Source organism: Pagrus pagrus (assembly GCF_965226575.1).
Source record: "Pagrus pagrus genome assembly, chromosome: 8".
Classification (NCBI taxonomy): Eukaryota; Metazoa; Chordata; class Actinopteri; order Spariformes; family Sparidae; genus Pagrus; species Pagrus pagrus.
In genome coordinates this window covers 33,112,624-33,130,400 of record NC_140192.1, presented here as the reverse complement: position 1 = coordinate 33,130,400, position 17,777 = coordinate 33,112,624, and the positions used below count along the sequence as shown (strand labels likewise).

Below are 17,777 nucleotides of genomic sequence, written 5' to 3'. Positions count from 1 at the left end.
GGTAGTTTTGAGCAAGTTTGAAGTTGTGTTAGTGATTTATGAAAAAAATATTGTTGTATGAGGATTTAATAGCAGTTTTTTGTGCGTGTACATTTTTGCCATGAAGGTGTGCAGAGGGTGCAAAATGCATCAATAGAGTATTAAAGACACGTAAGAGTAAAAGACATTCGATTTAAAAAAATTTACCAAAAAGAAAAGTTCTTGCAAAAATTCATGCCACAAGCTGTAACACAGCCAAAATGATCACCAAATAAAGAAAAAATCCGAGGAGGGCATAAGGGTTAATTGAGTGTTTTCAATTTATATCTTATTTAACCATTTAGATATTTACCGTCTTCATACATTGTCATTGTCAGTGTTTGTATGTCTTTTATTCCTTTGCTGTTTTCTCCCTGCACTGTTGCTTGTCTTGTATTGTTATCAGGGCTTCAATAAAGTTGGTGAACACAAAACAAACAACCCCGTCGACCCTTCTCTCTGCGCAGGCGCGAAGAAGGCTTTTCCGGGTACGACACGTAATATAAATAGGCTGGTCTACAGTACGGGTGTTTGAAGCATATACAACACCAATGATTCCTATATGTCCAGTTGTCTCCTTCACCTATGGTGAGTATCGTTAAAAACGTCGAGATTGTTCCACAATCATCTTGAAAGACTGAAGTAATTGTATATGTGTGTCAGAAATAGTAAGGTTGCGACGTTAATGGATAGTCCTTGGACCGCTGTTGCTAACAGTTAGCTTAGCAATACCCTGTATGTCTATCCTCCGCAGTGCCCAGCCGGCTTGGTGAAGATGCCAAAATGGCTACCGGCAATTACTTTGGATTTACCCACGGCGCTGCCGCCCAGTACAGGTAAGGCTACACTAGATACATCTGCTTTTCGGCTACAACATGCTGCCTAATGTTTTTAGCTCGAACGTAAACTGAGATTCTGTGTTGTACAGGCTGTAATGGTTCACACTGTTGTTGAAGCCGGGGGGGAGGGGGCGGTTATCCTTCTGCTAATGCTGCAGTTGGACGCGCAGTTCAGGCTGAAAAGTGCACTGCGTTAAATGCAGGGAGCTCCGTTGATGTCCTTTGCAACGATAACATATATTATTGGAAGAGTAATACATTATGAGTTTTATCAAACGCCAACACACTGTACTGTGGTCTATGGTATTATGTGGCCGAAATGTATAGTTCAGGTAAGAAACCGTAGTACCCCATTTATATTACTGAGGAATCCACCACCACAAATGCAGCAAGGTCTCAATCCTCGTATTGGCATCACAGTGGCAGTCGGTGGCAGGTTTCAGGTTGCTGCTTAGATGAGTGGCGCTGCAGTGGCACTTAAATGAGCTTTTGGGAGATACCTACTGGACTGGATCAACTAGGGAGGGGCCAAATTTCCTGGGAAATCCCACAGGAGAGAAGTGTGTGTGTCAGTGCCTGATCCGTACCGGAACCCAATTTGTTGTACCCATCTGCAAATGTTATAATCCGGGCCTACGACTCGAGGGGTTGGGATACTCAATTGGTGAGGCCTAAGAACATATCAGTTTTCTGGGTCAGATTAGTTACTGACAATAGTATTTTGTGACAGTCGTTCAGAAGGATGTTTGTTGAGCAATCACATTCTACTTTATTGTTTATTTTATTTTATGCAAGTTAACTCTGCCAAGGAGATTATGATTTCACCAGTTTCACATAAGAAATCTGGATTTTTATCCTCTTTGATTCTGAATCAATTCACAACTGTCAAAGATCATTCTTTTTGTTTTTTCATTCTGTGGTTCCATCAGCATTACATTAGCGGAACAAAAATGGGGGGCATCCCCCTACGAGAGCCCACAGCAGGCACACGCTAGAGATATCTTGTCCATTTTCATGATTTGAGCTAGAAACTCCATTCAAGCTTTGAAATATTTCCCATCTTGACTACATCTAATCTATCATTCACCTGTCAAATCCCATTAAAATTTCTCAAAATATTCAACTTTATAATGGAAGTCAATTAGAAAACCCTTCAAACACACTAATTTAAAACCACTTCCCAGTCCTTCATACATTCACATAGAAACTGTATTCAAACTTTCAAATGTCCACAAAGATTAGGACTTTCTCGTATTAATCAAACTTTTTAATATCATAAGGGCTGCACCTAACGATTTTTTTTTTTTTATCGATTATTTTTTAGTACTTGATTAATATAACAATGAATTTTAAAATAACATTTCAAAACTTGTCATTTATATTTTAATATTTTATTCAATCATCAACAAACGAATATGACAAAGTATGCACTGCAGGGCATTATTGCCGAGAAAAAAATAGCCCAATCTTAACTGGTAAAAAGTAAACAGGACTTAATTATGGAGAAACGCACCCTGACGTCATGTTGCAGTGGCCAATCACATAAGCATACGATCAGGAGGGCATGTTATTTAGCATGGATAAATACTACACAGGGAAAACAACTGACACTTCTGTGTAGCGTTAAATTTCACTTTCACTTCGGTTCGGTCTTGTCCCCCAGTTTAAAATGCGGCAATGATCTGTCCCATCCTGGTTGTTTACTGTTATTTTTAATCCGTAGATGAGGACAAACAATCACTAGTAGGACTGGCATGCTTAGTAGCACAACAACATATCGGCTTCATTTTCCGGCAAACTGATCAGCTTCTGCTTCAAGTTCTCGAGCATGGCATTAGCATGGCATTAGTACTGTTGCGTAAATCGTCGTTTTATGTAATTGATTATGTCGACTAGGGATGTCACGATTACAGTTTTCCTTAGCACGATTATTGTCAGAGAATTTATCACGATATTACGATAATCACGAATATTATGCGCTGATTGATTTCACAACTCTTATGTAAAATCACATGAACACTCCTTGAAGGTCTTAAAGTTTCCTTTATTTCTATTTTTTTATGCCAACATAACAAAAATATATAGCTACAAAGTCAAGTAACCAAAAAGTACAAGAAAAATGGCAATTAAACAAAAAACCACCACTGCCACAATGAAACCAAAAATGCTACATATGTACTATATATTTCTCTCAGAGAAAACAGATGTGAAGTTCTACAGTAGGGTCATGGCTATGACACAGATGACACCTCAAATAAAATATCGCTATATGCGGACGACATTTTGACCTTTATCACAAAGCCGCAAACTTCAATGCCTGTCTTATTGGAGACAATTGATTTATTTAGCTCGTTCTCCGGATACAAAGTGAACTGGGCAAAAAGTGAGCTGATGCCAGTGCGATGCAGTAACCCAGGCACACTAGAACGAACCCCGTTCAGATTGGCATGGGAGAAGTTCACATATTTGGGGTTAGAAATTACAACGAATATAATAATTTATTTTAGGCGAATTATGTGGCTATATTAAATAAGTTTGAAAACAAACAAGTTCTGGAAAACCCTCCCTATTTCCTTGATAGGCAGAGTAAATGCAATTAAAATGGTCTGTCTCCCTCAAATACTGTACCTCTTTCAAAACTTACCCATCTTTCTTAGTAAAACTTACTTTAAAAAAATAGATTCTATGATTCTTCCATTTATCTGGAATTATAAAACACATAGGATCAGAAAGGGGCATCTGTGCAAAAGTAAAACAAATGGTGGGTTGGCCCTCCCAGATTTTATGAGGTACTATTGGGCAGCAAATATTCGATGCATCTCCTACTGGCTGGATGAGACAGTTGTGCTCGCCAGCTGGCTGGACATGGAGCGAGAGAATTGTATTCCCTATTCGATCGGTGCTATTGTGATGTCTCCCACCCACCTTTAAAAAATCATATTATAGCTACTAGGGCCCGACCGATTTATCGGCGAGCCGATTAAATCGGCCAATTATAGCCCGTTTGAGACTAATCGGTAATCGGCCAAAACTTGCCGATTGTCGCCGATATTTTCAGAAATAAAATGCAGGGAATAAGACTTGGTTTTACTTTGAAAATGTTCCCCTATTTGAAAAGATCCCCGACATTAGGCTATTTATCCTGTAGAGGGCGCACCGACCTCATGACAAACTCCGCTGCCTGCTCCAGATCAGTCTGGAGCAGGCAGCGGCAGGGACGCACGGAGGAGAGTGGTCCGCCTCAACAGTAAATAAACAAGTTTGTGAAATAAACAATAAGTCAACAAGTTTCAATTCAACCCACTTCACGATGTTCCCCGCTGTGTTGGTCTTGATCACGCCGAGTTAACGTTTAAGCACTATGTAATATGCAAGCTAAAGTTAGAATTAGCCATCTGCCATTAGCCTTGCTACACATATTAGCTGTGCCAGTAACGGTAGGATAAACATAACAGTATACATTACGTAATCGACTAGCTACTTCTCTCACTGAGGCAGCTGCATGTCTCCAGATAAGACCGGAGCAAAATGAGTAACGTGAGTTAAGACGGGGAGGCACCGACCGGCGGAGGGAGGGAGGGGGGGGCGAGTAGTTGAAAACGCTTTTCTGGTCCAAGTTTGATTCATGATAAATCCGTGGTATATTAGTGAGATGATCAGTCGGTCTTCCTGTCGGCGTGAAGAGCAGTAGCTAGTGGTGCCTTGGTGTAGGCCTAATGTTGGATGGTTGTCATGTTAATATGCTGCTTGACTCAGCAATAAAAAGGATTTGAAATTATTTTTCTGCCTTTTAATTCTTTGTAGAAGTGTCTGAAAGGCTCAAAAGCAGCCATTTGTTAAAAAAAAAAAAGTAAATATGTAGATATATTACTTAAATTAATACAATTTCAAAACTTTATAAAAAATAAAAACAATCGGCCGATTAATTGGTTATCGGATTTTTTTCCCCCCTAATAATCGGTATCGGCATCGGCCCCAAAAAATCCATATCGGTCGGGCCCTATTCTACAGAACCGCTATGTTTCTGTAAAGTAAATCACACAAAACATTTCTTTTGAACCTGAGTAGAACATTATGAAACACGGGAAAAAAAACATATGTCTGAAATTAAATACAAATTACAATACAAGCTAGCTGTGTGTATTTTCTTTTGGATCAAAAAACAAAAGTGTAGGAACGTCAGCATGTTCACGTGCTCAGAGCTGAGTTTTGATCTCTGAGGAGACAGGATGTGGCCACTTGTGCTGAACACTCTTTCTGAAGGTACACTTGTGGCAGGGATGCAGAGGTATTTTCTGGCAACCTTCGAAAGCATTGGCATTTCTTGTGTATGTGCCTTCCACCAGGCTAGGGGATCATCATCACTTCTGATAGCAGGGAGGGACACATACAGCTTGCTCTCAGAATCAACTCTGTCTTGAATAGTTGGCATTTCACTTCCTGAAGGAGCTGACCTGTTTCTCTTTGCAGTGGTTATGTGTTGTAATAACCCAGACAGGCTTTTCTCTTTCTTTTTGGTGGTGGTGGAAGAGGTGCTTGGTTCATTTGCTGCTGGAGGCTCATCTGTGTGATGTGATGCAAGTGCCAGTGCTTCATCGTTGCATGCTTTGACTGTGTCATCCAGATTCTCAACAAAATTTCCTTTGAACCTGGGGTCCACAAAACTGCCTATGTTCAGCACATTCTTCATTTCCTCTGGTTATCTGAGGTGCTCTAGCAGGTCTTCTCTCATCACCCGTTTCATTTGTTTTGTGAGATTGCTGTCTTCATCTACTTGTTCGTCAAGTATCTCGGTGTTGATGTGCTCCAAGACTGGCTTCAGGGAGGAGAGTGTGACCTGTTTCTCTGAGGCCAGGATGTCAGTGAAGTCATGGGCTGTGTCCAAATTCAGGGGCTGCAGCCCACGAAGTGCGCATTTGAAGGCCAATTACGTCACAACGCTGCGCGAAAGCTGTCTAAATTCAGAGGCTCCTTCAAACGCAGCCCACAAATGCAGCCTGGCCTTCCCTCTTTTTTCCTTTGCGCACCGCTGCTCAGTCCCGGAACAGAAGAGGAAGCAAGAGAAAATGGCGACATCAAGTGGCGCAGACATGACATTCAAATTTAAGTAATGGGTTTATACTCGGTTTTTAGTCATGTAAACATCCAACGCCAGATATGTTAAACTTCAAAACCTCCAAATTTCAACTTTCAGTTAAAATACGTGACGCTGGTAATGCTATGGTAAATATAGTTGTTATTCACCAATGGGTTAATGTTTATTTTGTAATGTTAATGATTCAATTTAGACTTGACACATTTTGTCATTGATTTTTGTACACACAAATAAATGTACACGTTTGATAGATTTGAACCAAAACAGACTTTAATGCATATCTTCATTCACAATCGTGACGTAAGGGTAAGGGGCGGGAACATCTGGTGAGGCAACCAGTATATACTCCGAAGGCTAGACCGTCCCATTTAACAACGGTGGACGAGGCCTTCAAAGACTTGTCCGAAGGACCCGGCCCTCGTGGACCGCAAAGGCTAGGTCATTGAGTGCTCAGGGATGTCCAACTCTGCCTGCTTTTTTTTAAGCTCACGTTTCCGTTTCCAGCTTCGAGAAAATCCTTGCACCAAATGCCTGCATGCTCTGGTAGCGGATTCCACTCTTGGTATCTTGAAGACTTTGGAAATGGCCAAATTCAAATTATGACCAAAACAAGAAAACCAAACACATGGAAATTCTTCAAAGGCCTTCATGTTTCTGGCATTATCTGTTGTAATTCCAGACAGACCCTCTTTCTTTATTTTCCAATCCAAGAGCATGTTCTCCACCATTTCTGCAATGTGCTCTGCCGTGTGGTCTTCTGGAAAATAAACAGTCAAGACAGTGAGACTTAAGCTTCCAGTCAGTAGAGATGTAGTGGACTGTAAAGCTCATGAAGGGCTCTCCTGTACCACCAGTGCTGGTCCATAAGTCTGTGGTTGCACCAAACCATTCACCCTCTGCCAGCTGTTCTTCCACACTCCCTCTCACCTCCTCGTACATGGCTGGGATTTTGGTTGTTGAAAAGTAGTTTCTTGTGGGTACTTTGTATTGTGGCACTGCCTTTTTCATGAGATGAAGAAATCCGGGTTTTTCCACAATCTGAAATGGCATGTCTTTGGAAATAAAATAGGCTACAGCAGTATTTAAATCCTGGGCTTGTTTTGAGGTAGGAGCGTAAGGGACACACTTTGCAAAGGATTCTGCAACAGTTGGTTGTTGAACTGCAGCAGCAGCACCCCCAGTCTTGCCCTGAAGGTGTCGGTGAGTGAGGAAAAGAGGAAATAAATTTCCAACACACAGTTGAGCTTTGTTTGGGCTGTAATGACTTATGTTGACTGTCAAAATATAATTATATTGCTAATTATATGACCCAATATTTGTATTTTTAAGTATCTATTTATATAGGACCAATCATTAATCCCCCAGGAGAATTGTTTTAATTATTTAAGTCATCAATTGTCATCTATACCAGATGTTTATCATCATTTGTCTAGTATTATGTGGCCACATATAAAACTTATCTATTATTTTGGTTAATTTATTTTATGTTTAAATTACAATGACATAAACAAATTAGTAAAACATGAAACGGACTGAGAGCACAACTATACAAGCACTGGATCGAGCTGGAAGCACAAGCCCAACGTTTACGCACAGATGGGAGAAAGCAAAAGGAGGTAATGCTAAATGTTCACTGACTGAGTGAGGACCTTGACAATATGGCGTTTTCTTCTACAGGTCACTGCACACTGACACCGAGACTGTCCGACGACAAAAAAAAAAAACAAAGGAGAAAAAAAAGCTATCGACCTCACGCTGCACTGAAAGGCGAACCCGTGTCGTACTCGTACACAATTAAGTGCAAATGACACGCTAACATTTAATTTCCTACCAGTTCAATGCAACGTTGGGAAAACATTGACGTATTTTAATGTTACTGTGTATTTACCTTTATTTTGGCAAACAAAGTCGGGTGGTTGTCCCGCAGGTGGTGAAACATATTGGACGCGTTTCCTCCTTTGACTGCAACTTTTTTGTGACATGTTTTACATACTGGCATTCCATCCTCATCAACGACACCCTGGTCATTTTTCGTATATCCAAAATATTCCCACACGGCTGACTTTTCACGTTTGGCCGGGGGGAATAAGTCTTCTGCCATTTTCCCCACAGGCACGCCTCTCTTCTGCAATTTGCAGGGACCAAAACAAAGCAACACACGCGGGCTGCGTAACTTTTTTTCCGTTCCGTTTGAGTTGCCCTTAACTATGGTTCCAGGCCGGCATTATATTTTCTGACGGTATTCAGGAAACGTAACGATCAATTAATCGTAGCGCTTAATACCGCAATTAATTGTGAAATCGAGTAATCGTGACATCCCTAATGTCGACGCGTCACACCAGCCCGACATATCATGCATACTTTTTACACAGACAGTCCTGAAATTCATTATTTTTGAGCAATTTTCACATTTCTACATTGGTGTTTGTAGGACAGAGTGTTGACAGAATGGAAAGGAGCTCCACAAAATTCTTCAGTCTTCAATTCACTTCAATTCAATAATTTAAACATCAGCTTGTAGGAAAATGTGTGCTGGGCTTAGGAAGACAGGAGTGCCAATTAACTGCTGCATTGCCTCCCATTAAACTGGGATGAAAAATATCTAGAGGCCTGCAAACACAGCCAATTTTCTTAACTGATCTAGCTACATTTTTGAGGATGCACACATGGTTTATAGAGTGCTCAGTACACTCTCACAGTTTCTACCATAACGCCATTTAGCAGGTACTGTCTTTCTGGGAGAAGCATGATAATGTTAGGTGAGCCGCAGCTAAAATATTTTATGAAATCACCTCTTAGTCAAAGTTACCAGTACCAACTAAGTAACCATCACCATGGCAACCTTGAATGAATCCAACTGGGGGACTGAGACAGATTTGCCAATAAGTGCAGTTTAAAACACACACGAACAAGCACATTCAAAACCTGAATGTGTAAGTGTGCACCCAGAATCTTAAAAAAAGCAATCTTTCGCTTGTCGTTAGTTGACCGGCTCTTTCGTTAGTCTTTGCTAACCATATCCAGCTACTTCATGTGTCATTCAGATTTAAGAAAACGCCCAACATTATCATAACGTTAACAATGAATATCGCTATTGTTGGTACTCACCACTGTCAAGCTAGTTCATCACTGTTATTGCAATATGTTTTTTTTATATTGATCGATGTCGATAATTATCACGATATACGATATAGTATATTCAGGGTTTTTTCTGCATTATACATTTTGAGGCGGCCGCCTCGCTGAAATTGTCCGCCGCCGCGCTGGAATCTTGATTGAAAATCAATGTAGTTCTATGGAAGCTCAGTGGCGCTGTTTTCAAATCGGTTCAACTCGACCGCAGCAGAAGGGTGCGTTTGATTTCAGCTCCGGGCGGCAAAATGACGTTGACGCGCTGCTTGTGTTCCCGCGGGGCTCATTGGGGCTCTGCTCCGGTCAAACCTTGTGCTGAGCGCGAACCACCTCACTGGCGCAGAGCGACGCGGTGGTTTCATTTGCTGCTTGGCGACAGGAGGACTCCGCGGCACGTTTGAAACAGGTGAGGTGAATTATTTCGCATAAAAAACACAAAGTTTCATACAAAAAACCCATGTTTCACCCATATTTTATGCTTCACAGACCTCATAATGTCGCGGAAAATTGGTTGACACGCAAAACCCTGATATTTTAACAATAATAATGTTGAATTGACAGTTTTAAGAGTAATTTCCTTAGGACAGAACCCAAAACAAACCAGAAGGTTAATTATGGTTTATAAAATACAATTATTTATTGTCAGAATGAATAGGTGACAAACATTCAACAGAACCAACCAACCAAATGGCTTTATGTTAAACACTGAATAAATAAAATGATGAATATGTAAAACAAATTGCTTGTTTCAAATGTGTCTCAAACATTTTAGAGGTAGTACACTAGGGATCGACCGATATGGGTTTTTTAGGGCCGATACTGATTTTTTTCCATCACCCTTAGCCGATGACCGATTATGGACTGCCGATTTTCTTGGGCCGATTTTTGGGGCCGATACTGCTTTTGCTCCCTCAATTTACATAAAAAAAATGACACAATGATAACAGGTCTCAAGTTTAAACAAACATTTATTGAACAGTAAAATTTAAGCTTAAGCTGTAGCATAAATAAAACAACAACTACTGTACACAGTAGGATTCAACAGCTTTGTTCAACTTTACACCACACATACTTTCAAATGAAAAAAAGTGCTTTGGTGGCTCACTAAAATGTTGCCACACCGGGTTCTTGCGTTCAGCCATCTGTATGAAGAATTAAAAAAAACACAGATTAGTATCAATCAGTATCAATATTTTTGGCATCATCTTACATTCATATCACCCTTTCATCAATATCTACAACACAGCCTTGATGATGCATTGCTTGCTGATAAGACGGGTATAATTAATTTTTTCTGCACAAAATAAAGTGATCATGTCTTAGGCTACTATGCTGTCAGGTTTGGCAACACCAGAACATAAATCAGCAGGAAAATAAGTGTGATGTCAGAAGCACATTAAGCAACAAAGTGTTCAAGTTTAAGTTTTAAACGGCATTATCAACTTTAAAAGGAATAAATATTCAACCATGTACAAAACATTTCTCTCATAGTTTCAGTTAAATCTCTCATCGATGTGATGGCTGCTCCTCCCCAGTGAGACGCGCACCCCCCCTCTATATACACACACACACACACACACACACACACACACACACACACACACACACACACACACACACACGTCAGCTGAGCTGACGCTGACTGAAAAACTCCACCACCGCTGGATTGATAATGGCAGCAAACGGCTCTAAACACGTTTTCACGAAACACTGACACAAATTAGTACTACATATAAAACATTTCTCTCATCATAAAGTTCTTCTAGTACACGCTAAAGACCTGATAGCCCCGCAATGGCTGCTCCACTCTGCTCTGCTGAGGGAGAGAGCGCGCACACACACACGACACGCATCTCAGCCTGGCGTTCGCTGATTTAAACTCCTACAAACACCATGGAACTGAATTGACAACTTTGACATTACTACTAATATTACTTCATTACTAGTATTTCAACTAAGTTTAACAGTTAGAGGCTAATTGAAAGTTTAAAACTTACCGTTGTTCTGAAGCAGCCTCCTGGGCAATGCCGCTTTCACCACTCTTCCAGTGGGGGAGGGGAAACACGTCTGCATGTGCTGCAGGGTCTTTCAGCAACACAGAGCTGCTCGTGGATGCCTGTCTGTAAATCATGCCGCGGAAAAAAACATTGGCGAACCCACACGCGAATCGGCCGATACACGTAAAAAACGCAAACATCGGCCCGATATGTCGGCCGGCCAATGTATCGGTCGATCCTTATAGTACACTGCATTAATTGCAACATTAATTACAGAAAATAAAATAAAAAGGTAAATGTTGAGGATGATTATGCTCCTGTATTCTTATTCTCTTCTTGAGCTTGCAGGTAGTTGTTCAGTTCCGCTTTAATGCCTCCTGAGACCAAAGACTGTCGAGGCGTGACAAGACCAAGACCACAAAAAAGTGGTCTTGAGACCGGTCTCGAGACCGGTCTCGGTCTCGAGAACTACAAGTCTAGCTTATAGGCATCATATGTTTAGCGATACAGTACGTAACTGCGCTGGTTATGTCTCTGGGTTGCTTCGGTTTCTGCTCATATGGGGTAATGGTTGAAAAAGTGGCACCTGTTGGTTGTCGAACTGAAGTTTGACTAGTAGAAGCAGTGGGGCTGGGCTGTTGCCTACTTGCGGGGAGGCTGACTCTAGCATGATAGTGCAAACCTATGCTTTCGGAGTACTGTTTGGGACGGTACCTTTTGAAATGATGGAAGAGGTTGGTGGTGTTTCCAGTTCTGCTGAGGACTGGTCGCCGATACTTTTTGCGCCTACTGGTAGTCTGGGCTTTGTCAGACTTCAGGTAGCTGATCTATTTCCAAATAACCAAAGTTGTTTTGAGTGGGAGGGGCTGGAAACATGTATCAACCACATGCATTTGTTTCTCTGCTGTGCGATTGGCTGTTGATGTATGTTTTATAGGTAAAGGAAAAAGGACTCAAAAATAACTATCGAAAATAAATGTCATAGATTTATCATCGTTATCGTGGAAAATTTTACCATGAAAATTATCGCCCAGCCCTAAGTTTTAAGCTCATGTTTCATTTTGCTTTTCGGTGGTATTGGAGCAGGAAAATAGTGCCCCGTCTGAATGGTATGATGACCAAGAATCAGAAGTAACTAGGATTCCCATACGTAGTGCACTTACTGTAGTTGGGTAAATGTCATTTCGGGAAACGTGGATGCAGTTTAGGTGAAATGAGCTGCACCTTCCAACATTGTATACCTTCTCAAAGGAAAAAGAACTATGATTGGTCAGTTTAAGCTCCTCCTGTTCTGTCCTGCATCTATCTTGTGCTGGTAAAGAATGTTGATTGTGAAGAAATACAAATTGGAAAAAGGATGAAGAGAACTACTATAGCTATTAATTGCACAGCAGAAGTCACCATTACAGTACTACCAAAGTCAAAGAGTACTTGATTCTTTCATATTTTATTAAGGCCCGAGCACGAATCTCGTGCGAGGACCTATTGTATCTGTAAGGATTATATATTATTATTAGGGCCCGAGCACGAATCTCGTGCGAGGACCTATTGTATCTGTAAGGATTATTTATTATTATTCTTTTTTTTCCAGCCAAATGATTGCATATTTGGCGGCTTTAACATACCCCAAAACTAACAAAACTTGGAACATACGTCACATTGGTGTGCCTCCGATATACCTGGTGGGCGTGGCAGTGCAGTGACCCCTTATGGCTGTTCCCATTCTGTAGGAACCCATTTCTAAGCCTCATACTTTAACTAAGTCGTCCTACTGATTTAACGGCACAGACTTCACATTCACTCAGTAGAATCCTTATACCTTCAACAGCCTGCGTTGTGCTTGGTGGGCGTGGCGGTGCGGTCAATTTCGATCCTTCGCCATCACGCAGGAAGTCCTTATAACTTCAACATACAATTTCCCATCTACACCAAATTGGTCACAATTGTACAGAGGTTGTCCCTGAATAGGTCTTTGCATTAATACTGTGATAAGTGAACAAATGGCTCCATACCGCCCCCTGGAATATTTCAAACGTGTAGCCCCACCTCCTACATGCACACATATTAACGAAAGTCAGTACGCAAATGTATCATGACCAGACGCACAAAAATCCCTCTTGGACACATGCCCTCAGTCCAACTGGAAGTCTGCCATTTTCCTTCAAAATCAATCCTTCGCCATCAAGCAGGAAGTCTTGATAACTTTAACATACAATTTCCCATCTGCATCAAATTGCTCACGCATGTAGAGGGGCTCACCCTGAAAACGTCTCAGCATCAATACTGCGTCATATCCATAGCGCCACCCACTGACCACATGAAGTCACTGAAGATGTAACTGTTGTGTTTTGTGTGACACGAATCCCATTTAGGTAGGACATTTCCACAGGCAACGGGCAAGCACACATCTGGGCGCACGGCCTCCGACGGTGCCATAGCCCGACGTATGTGGGGGGGCGAGGGCCCGTTCATCACTGCTTACAGTTTTAATTATATTTTTATTTAATCCTGGAGCTATGGACCTAAGAATTTCACTACATGTTGTATGATGATTGTATGTAACTAGAAAACTTTATTTGAAAGAAAGACATGGTCTGATCATGTTCAATACCTCTGTCTAGTGTAGAGGTGATGTAATTGTGTGAAATCTGAGATTTAACTGTAAATCAAAACCACTGCCATAACCTCTTTGTCCCACATCATCACACATGCACAGCTCTGTGGACATGGGGTTAAGCTCACGCTCACAACAGGAATGAAGCCAAGTTGTGACTGGCCAGATAACTTTTTTCATTTTTCATTTGTGTTGCCCTACTAGTCAGCAGCCAGCTGGTGGGGTAGCATACACACATCCCACCACGGTGGCCAGTTACACGGTTCATCAAGCACCTGTGGCAGCACACACTGTGGCAGCGGCCTATGCTCCCACTGCAGCCACCGTTGCTGTTGCTAGGCCTGCACCCGTCGCTGTGGCAGCCGCTACTGCTGCAGCTTATGGAGGATATCAGCCAACCCATGCTGCAACTGATTACGGCTACCCTCAGCGCCAGCCTGAAGTACCTCCACCACCACCACCAGTCACCTCACAGAACTACCAGGTACACTACAAGTTTTCCCCTTTCAAGGCTTCCACACAGATTACACAAACTTGTTTGTCATTTTGATCACATTCTTAAGTGATATTAAGAATATCTTCACTGGTGCAATTCACAACTGTCAGCCGTTGTGAAAAAACACTGCTTTATCATAAAATTATATGTCCACAATCTGCAGGCGCAGAACATACAAGCTAGTTGGCCGTTGGCTGTAGTCTTTGCGATGTGCCGACACACAGGGACAATGTCAGGCGACCAGCAGTCTGCTTTTGTCGCCGCTAGTGTGACAGCTAAATGACAGTTTGGTGCGTCTGGGTCCTTTTTTTTATAAATTAATATATAAAATGCATACATAAATGCATTGATTAAATTACATTTAAAGCATTTGAAATCCATTATTGATTTAGCTATTCATCAATTTTCAATGTCAATTTTGAAATTTAGTTTGAAAAGAAGAATTACAAATGTAATTAATTAATTGAATTAAGACAATCAGGCCAGTAGAAAGACCCTTCCTTTTTACTGTTTTGCTTTTCCTTTTTCCTTCTTTATTGACCATTTAACATTTATTTAGATCAATCCTCACTGTTAAACCCTCTTATGTTACATTTTTCCATTACATTAGTCTTTAAAGCCACAATGTGGTAGTCCATGAAGTTAAATCATCAGACAAGAGTATATAGTGTACTGGCAGTCATGGCTTGTATTTGTTCTTTTTTATTATATGTTTATAAATTGTTTGTGTGTTGCCTCTGCCAACTCACTTTACAAATCTGTATGTGGACATCCAAAGATTTGATATTTGTACTAAAGCATTGTGTATATAAAGCACTATTATGATGTTCAGGTGTTTCAGTAGAGCTACCATTAGCTGGTTAAGTTGTGGCGCCGTTGTGTCAATGAGGGGAATGTTATTTAATCATAACTAGACTTTGTTTTGTTAAAATAAACCTCATATTAAATATAATAATTCTATTATTTCTTCAGGATTGAGTTGGTTCATCTTTGATTTTTGAATTTATAAGTAAATAAATAAAAGGGTTTATTTGTATGAAGCCCTTTTTCATTTGACCCATTTCTTCATTGATGGACTTATTATTATTATTATTATTATTATTATTATTATTATTATTATTATTATAATTATTAATAAACAATTTTGCCAACATTTTTGATAAATATTCTTTTTATTGCCTGTTTATGCCAATTAATGCAATAATTACATTTTCATCTAATTTAGTCCATTTGTGGATTGATTGATTAATTTGTAATTTTTATTTTTATTAATTCCTGCTTTTATTGATTGATGCTTTTAGTAATGTGAATTAGACCACATATTAAAAGTTTGGTCAGACTCTTGTCAAATTGATTACGAACTTAAACTAAAAAGTGTTGGTGGTGTGGAAACTGTACTCTGAAGTTCACATGATAAATTCAGGATAATTGTCACAGCAATTCTGTCAGTAAAACAGACTCACATTGACATGTGACTTTTTTTTTATTTTTTATTTTTATTTTTTTAACATAAATACTGTTTTTATCCACTAGTTATAAATGGTAAATGGACTGATTATGCATGGCACCTTGATCCAGAGGAATTAACAACTGTCATTTACTGTCATTCAGCCAACCATGTACACACTCACAACGATGGCAGCATCTGGTGAAATTACAATTTTAGTGTCTTCCTAATGACACTTGGACATGTTGAAAGAAGGAGCCAGGGATTGAACCTCCAACCCTGTCACTCTGTCCTACTGTTTCTTTTTGCAGGACTCCTACTCCTACGTGCGGTCCACAGCTCCTGCTGTCGCTTATGACAGTAAGCAGTACTACCAGCAGCCCACTGCTACAGCGGCTGTTGCTGCTGCACAGCCACAACCCAGTGTGGCAGATTCCTACTACCAGACAGGTACATGCAAAATAATTAATTTTTCCATTCTGTTATTACACTTTCAAACAACATACATGTATACAGTAGGACACTATTCTCCAGTGAGATGGTAAAATGATGCTTTAACGTGGAGGTTGCAGGTTGAAGACCTCAGAAAATCAATGTGTGGAAAAATAATATATAAACTACACTGATTTCTGGAGTTGTTTTTGTGAGAGAATTTTTCTTCAAATACAAACCGGAATTGACATAGTGTCAAGCTTATTAACCAGGCTTAATAAGAAATTAATGGCTCTAATTCTTTTTTAAAACACTTTGGAGGTTGTATATGTAACCACAAACGTATAATCATGAGCCTATAAGTGTCCAAGAGACCAGGAACAGATAAGGATTAGAAAAAATAACAGAAATTGAGTTATAATGTGAGGAGACCCAGTGGAGAGCTGGGCATCTAAGTGACTTGTGGCTTGTTTACTCAGATTGTTTGCTAACGATGGCCAACTCTGTTCTCGTCACTTGAAAAGTTTACCATCACATTTCAGACTATAAGAACCAGTGTTGGTTGTCAAGTACTAGCAGAAGTATTGATATCTAGGGTACATTCAGACCAAATCCGGTGGTGTGGCGAAACTCCGCAGGCTTGTGTGGCCATGTGGCAGTGTCACTGTGTGTGTGACATGTTGGGAACCCCAACTGATCAGTTTGCTGAAAAGCAAAGCTGCTATGTTGTTATGCTAATAGCATGCTTGTCCTACTTATGATCGTTTGTCCTAATCGGCGGATTCAAAACAATAATGATTAACCAGCATGCCAGGCAGATCATTAGTTTGTTTTAAATGGGACAAAAGGCCAAACCGAGTGATCACAAGTGAAACAGCGCTACACATACAAAAAATCGTTGTGTTCCCTCTGTAGCTTTCAGCCATGCTAAATAGCATGCTCAGCCACTGACCCGTTCTGCTCTTTTTATATTCTCTGATCATGCCTCTACTACAGTAGGTTAAGCATGCCGGTCCTACGGTGATCGTTGGCATCCACAAATGTGTTTTAAACTGGTGTACAAAGCCTAACTGAGTGAATACACATGACCCATTACATTCCAATCCACTGTGGTTTCAGTTATTCATGCTGCTAGTCTGATCGCCAGCTTAGGTGATTGGCCATTGTAACGTTGCATCAGGCTGCTTTTCTCCAGAAGTCGAGTTGGTTTAAACTTTTTTGGTTTCAATAAGCACAGCCAAAACAGGCTTCCCTCGTTAAAATGAATGGGAAGACATGCGTTTTGGCCACACTGCCTTACCCAGAACATTAACTAATGTGTAAGTATTAGCTTGTGTCTGTTGTAACTTGCACAGCAGCTTAAAACTCAACACCACGTTTAACGTGCTCCAAAGTTAATGCGGGCGAGAGAGCAAATGTATTAATCTGTTAAACTATCCCACTTTCTCTACAGTTAGAATAAAAAGCCTTGAGGAACAAGGTAGAGCCAATGAAGCACATGCTGAAGCTGTGTTCAACAGCAGTATTTAAACCCAGAAATCTTTGCTTTTTAATCATATAGTAAGGGCCCGAGCACGAATCTCGTGCGAGGACCTATTGTATCTGTAAGGATTATTAGGGCCCGAGCACGAATCTCGTGCGAGGACCTATTGTATCTGCTAGGATTATTTATTATTATTATTATTGTTATTATTATTATTATTATTA

At 40.5% G+C, this 17,777-nt stretch overlaps 1 protein-coding gene across 2 annotated transcripts in view; it reads left to right on the top strand.

Moving 5' to 3' along the window:
• Positions 1–501: 501 nt before the first annotated feature.
• Positions 502–17,777, top strand: part of zfr (zinc finger RNA binding protein) — a 60,460-nt gene continuing 43,184 nt past the window's right edge. For both annotated transcript variants that reach the window (XM_084360964.1, XM_084360965.1), the window contains exons 1-4: positions 502–606; positions 773–854; positions 13,900–14,179; positions 15,950–16,088. In XM_084360964.1, the coding sequence (XP_084217090.1) occupies positions 570–606; positions 773–854; positions 13,900–14,179; positions 15,950–16,088 (538 nt within the window). In that variant the 5' untranslated portion in view covers positions 502–569. The remainder of the gene's footprint in view (positions 607–772; positions 855–13,899; positions 14,180–15,949; positions 16,089–17,777) is intronic.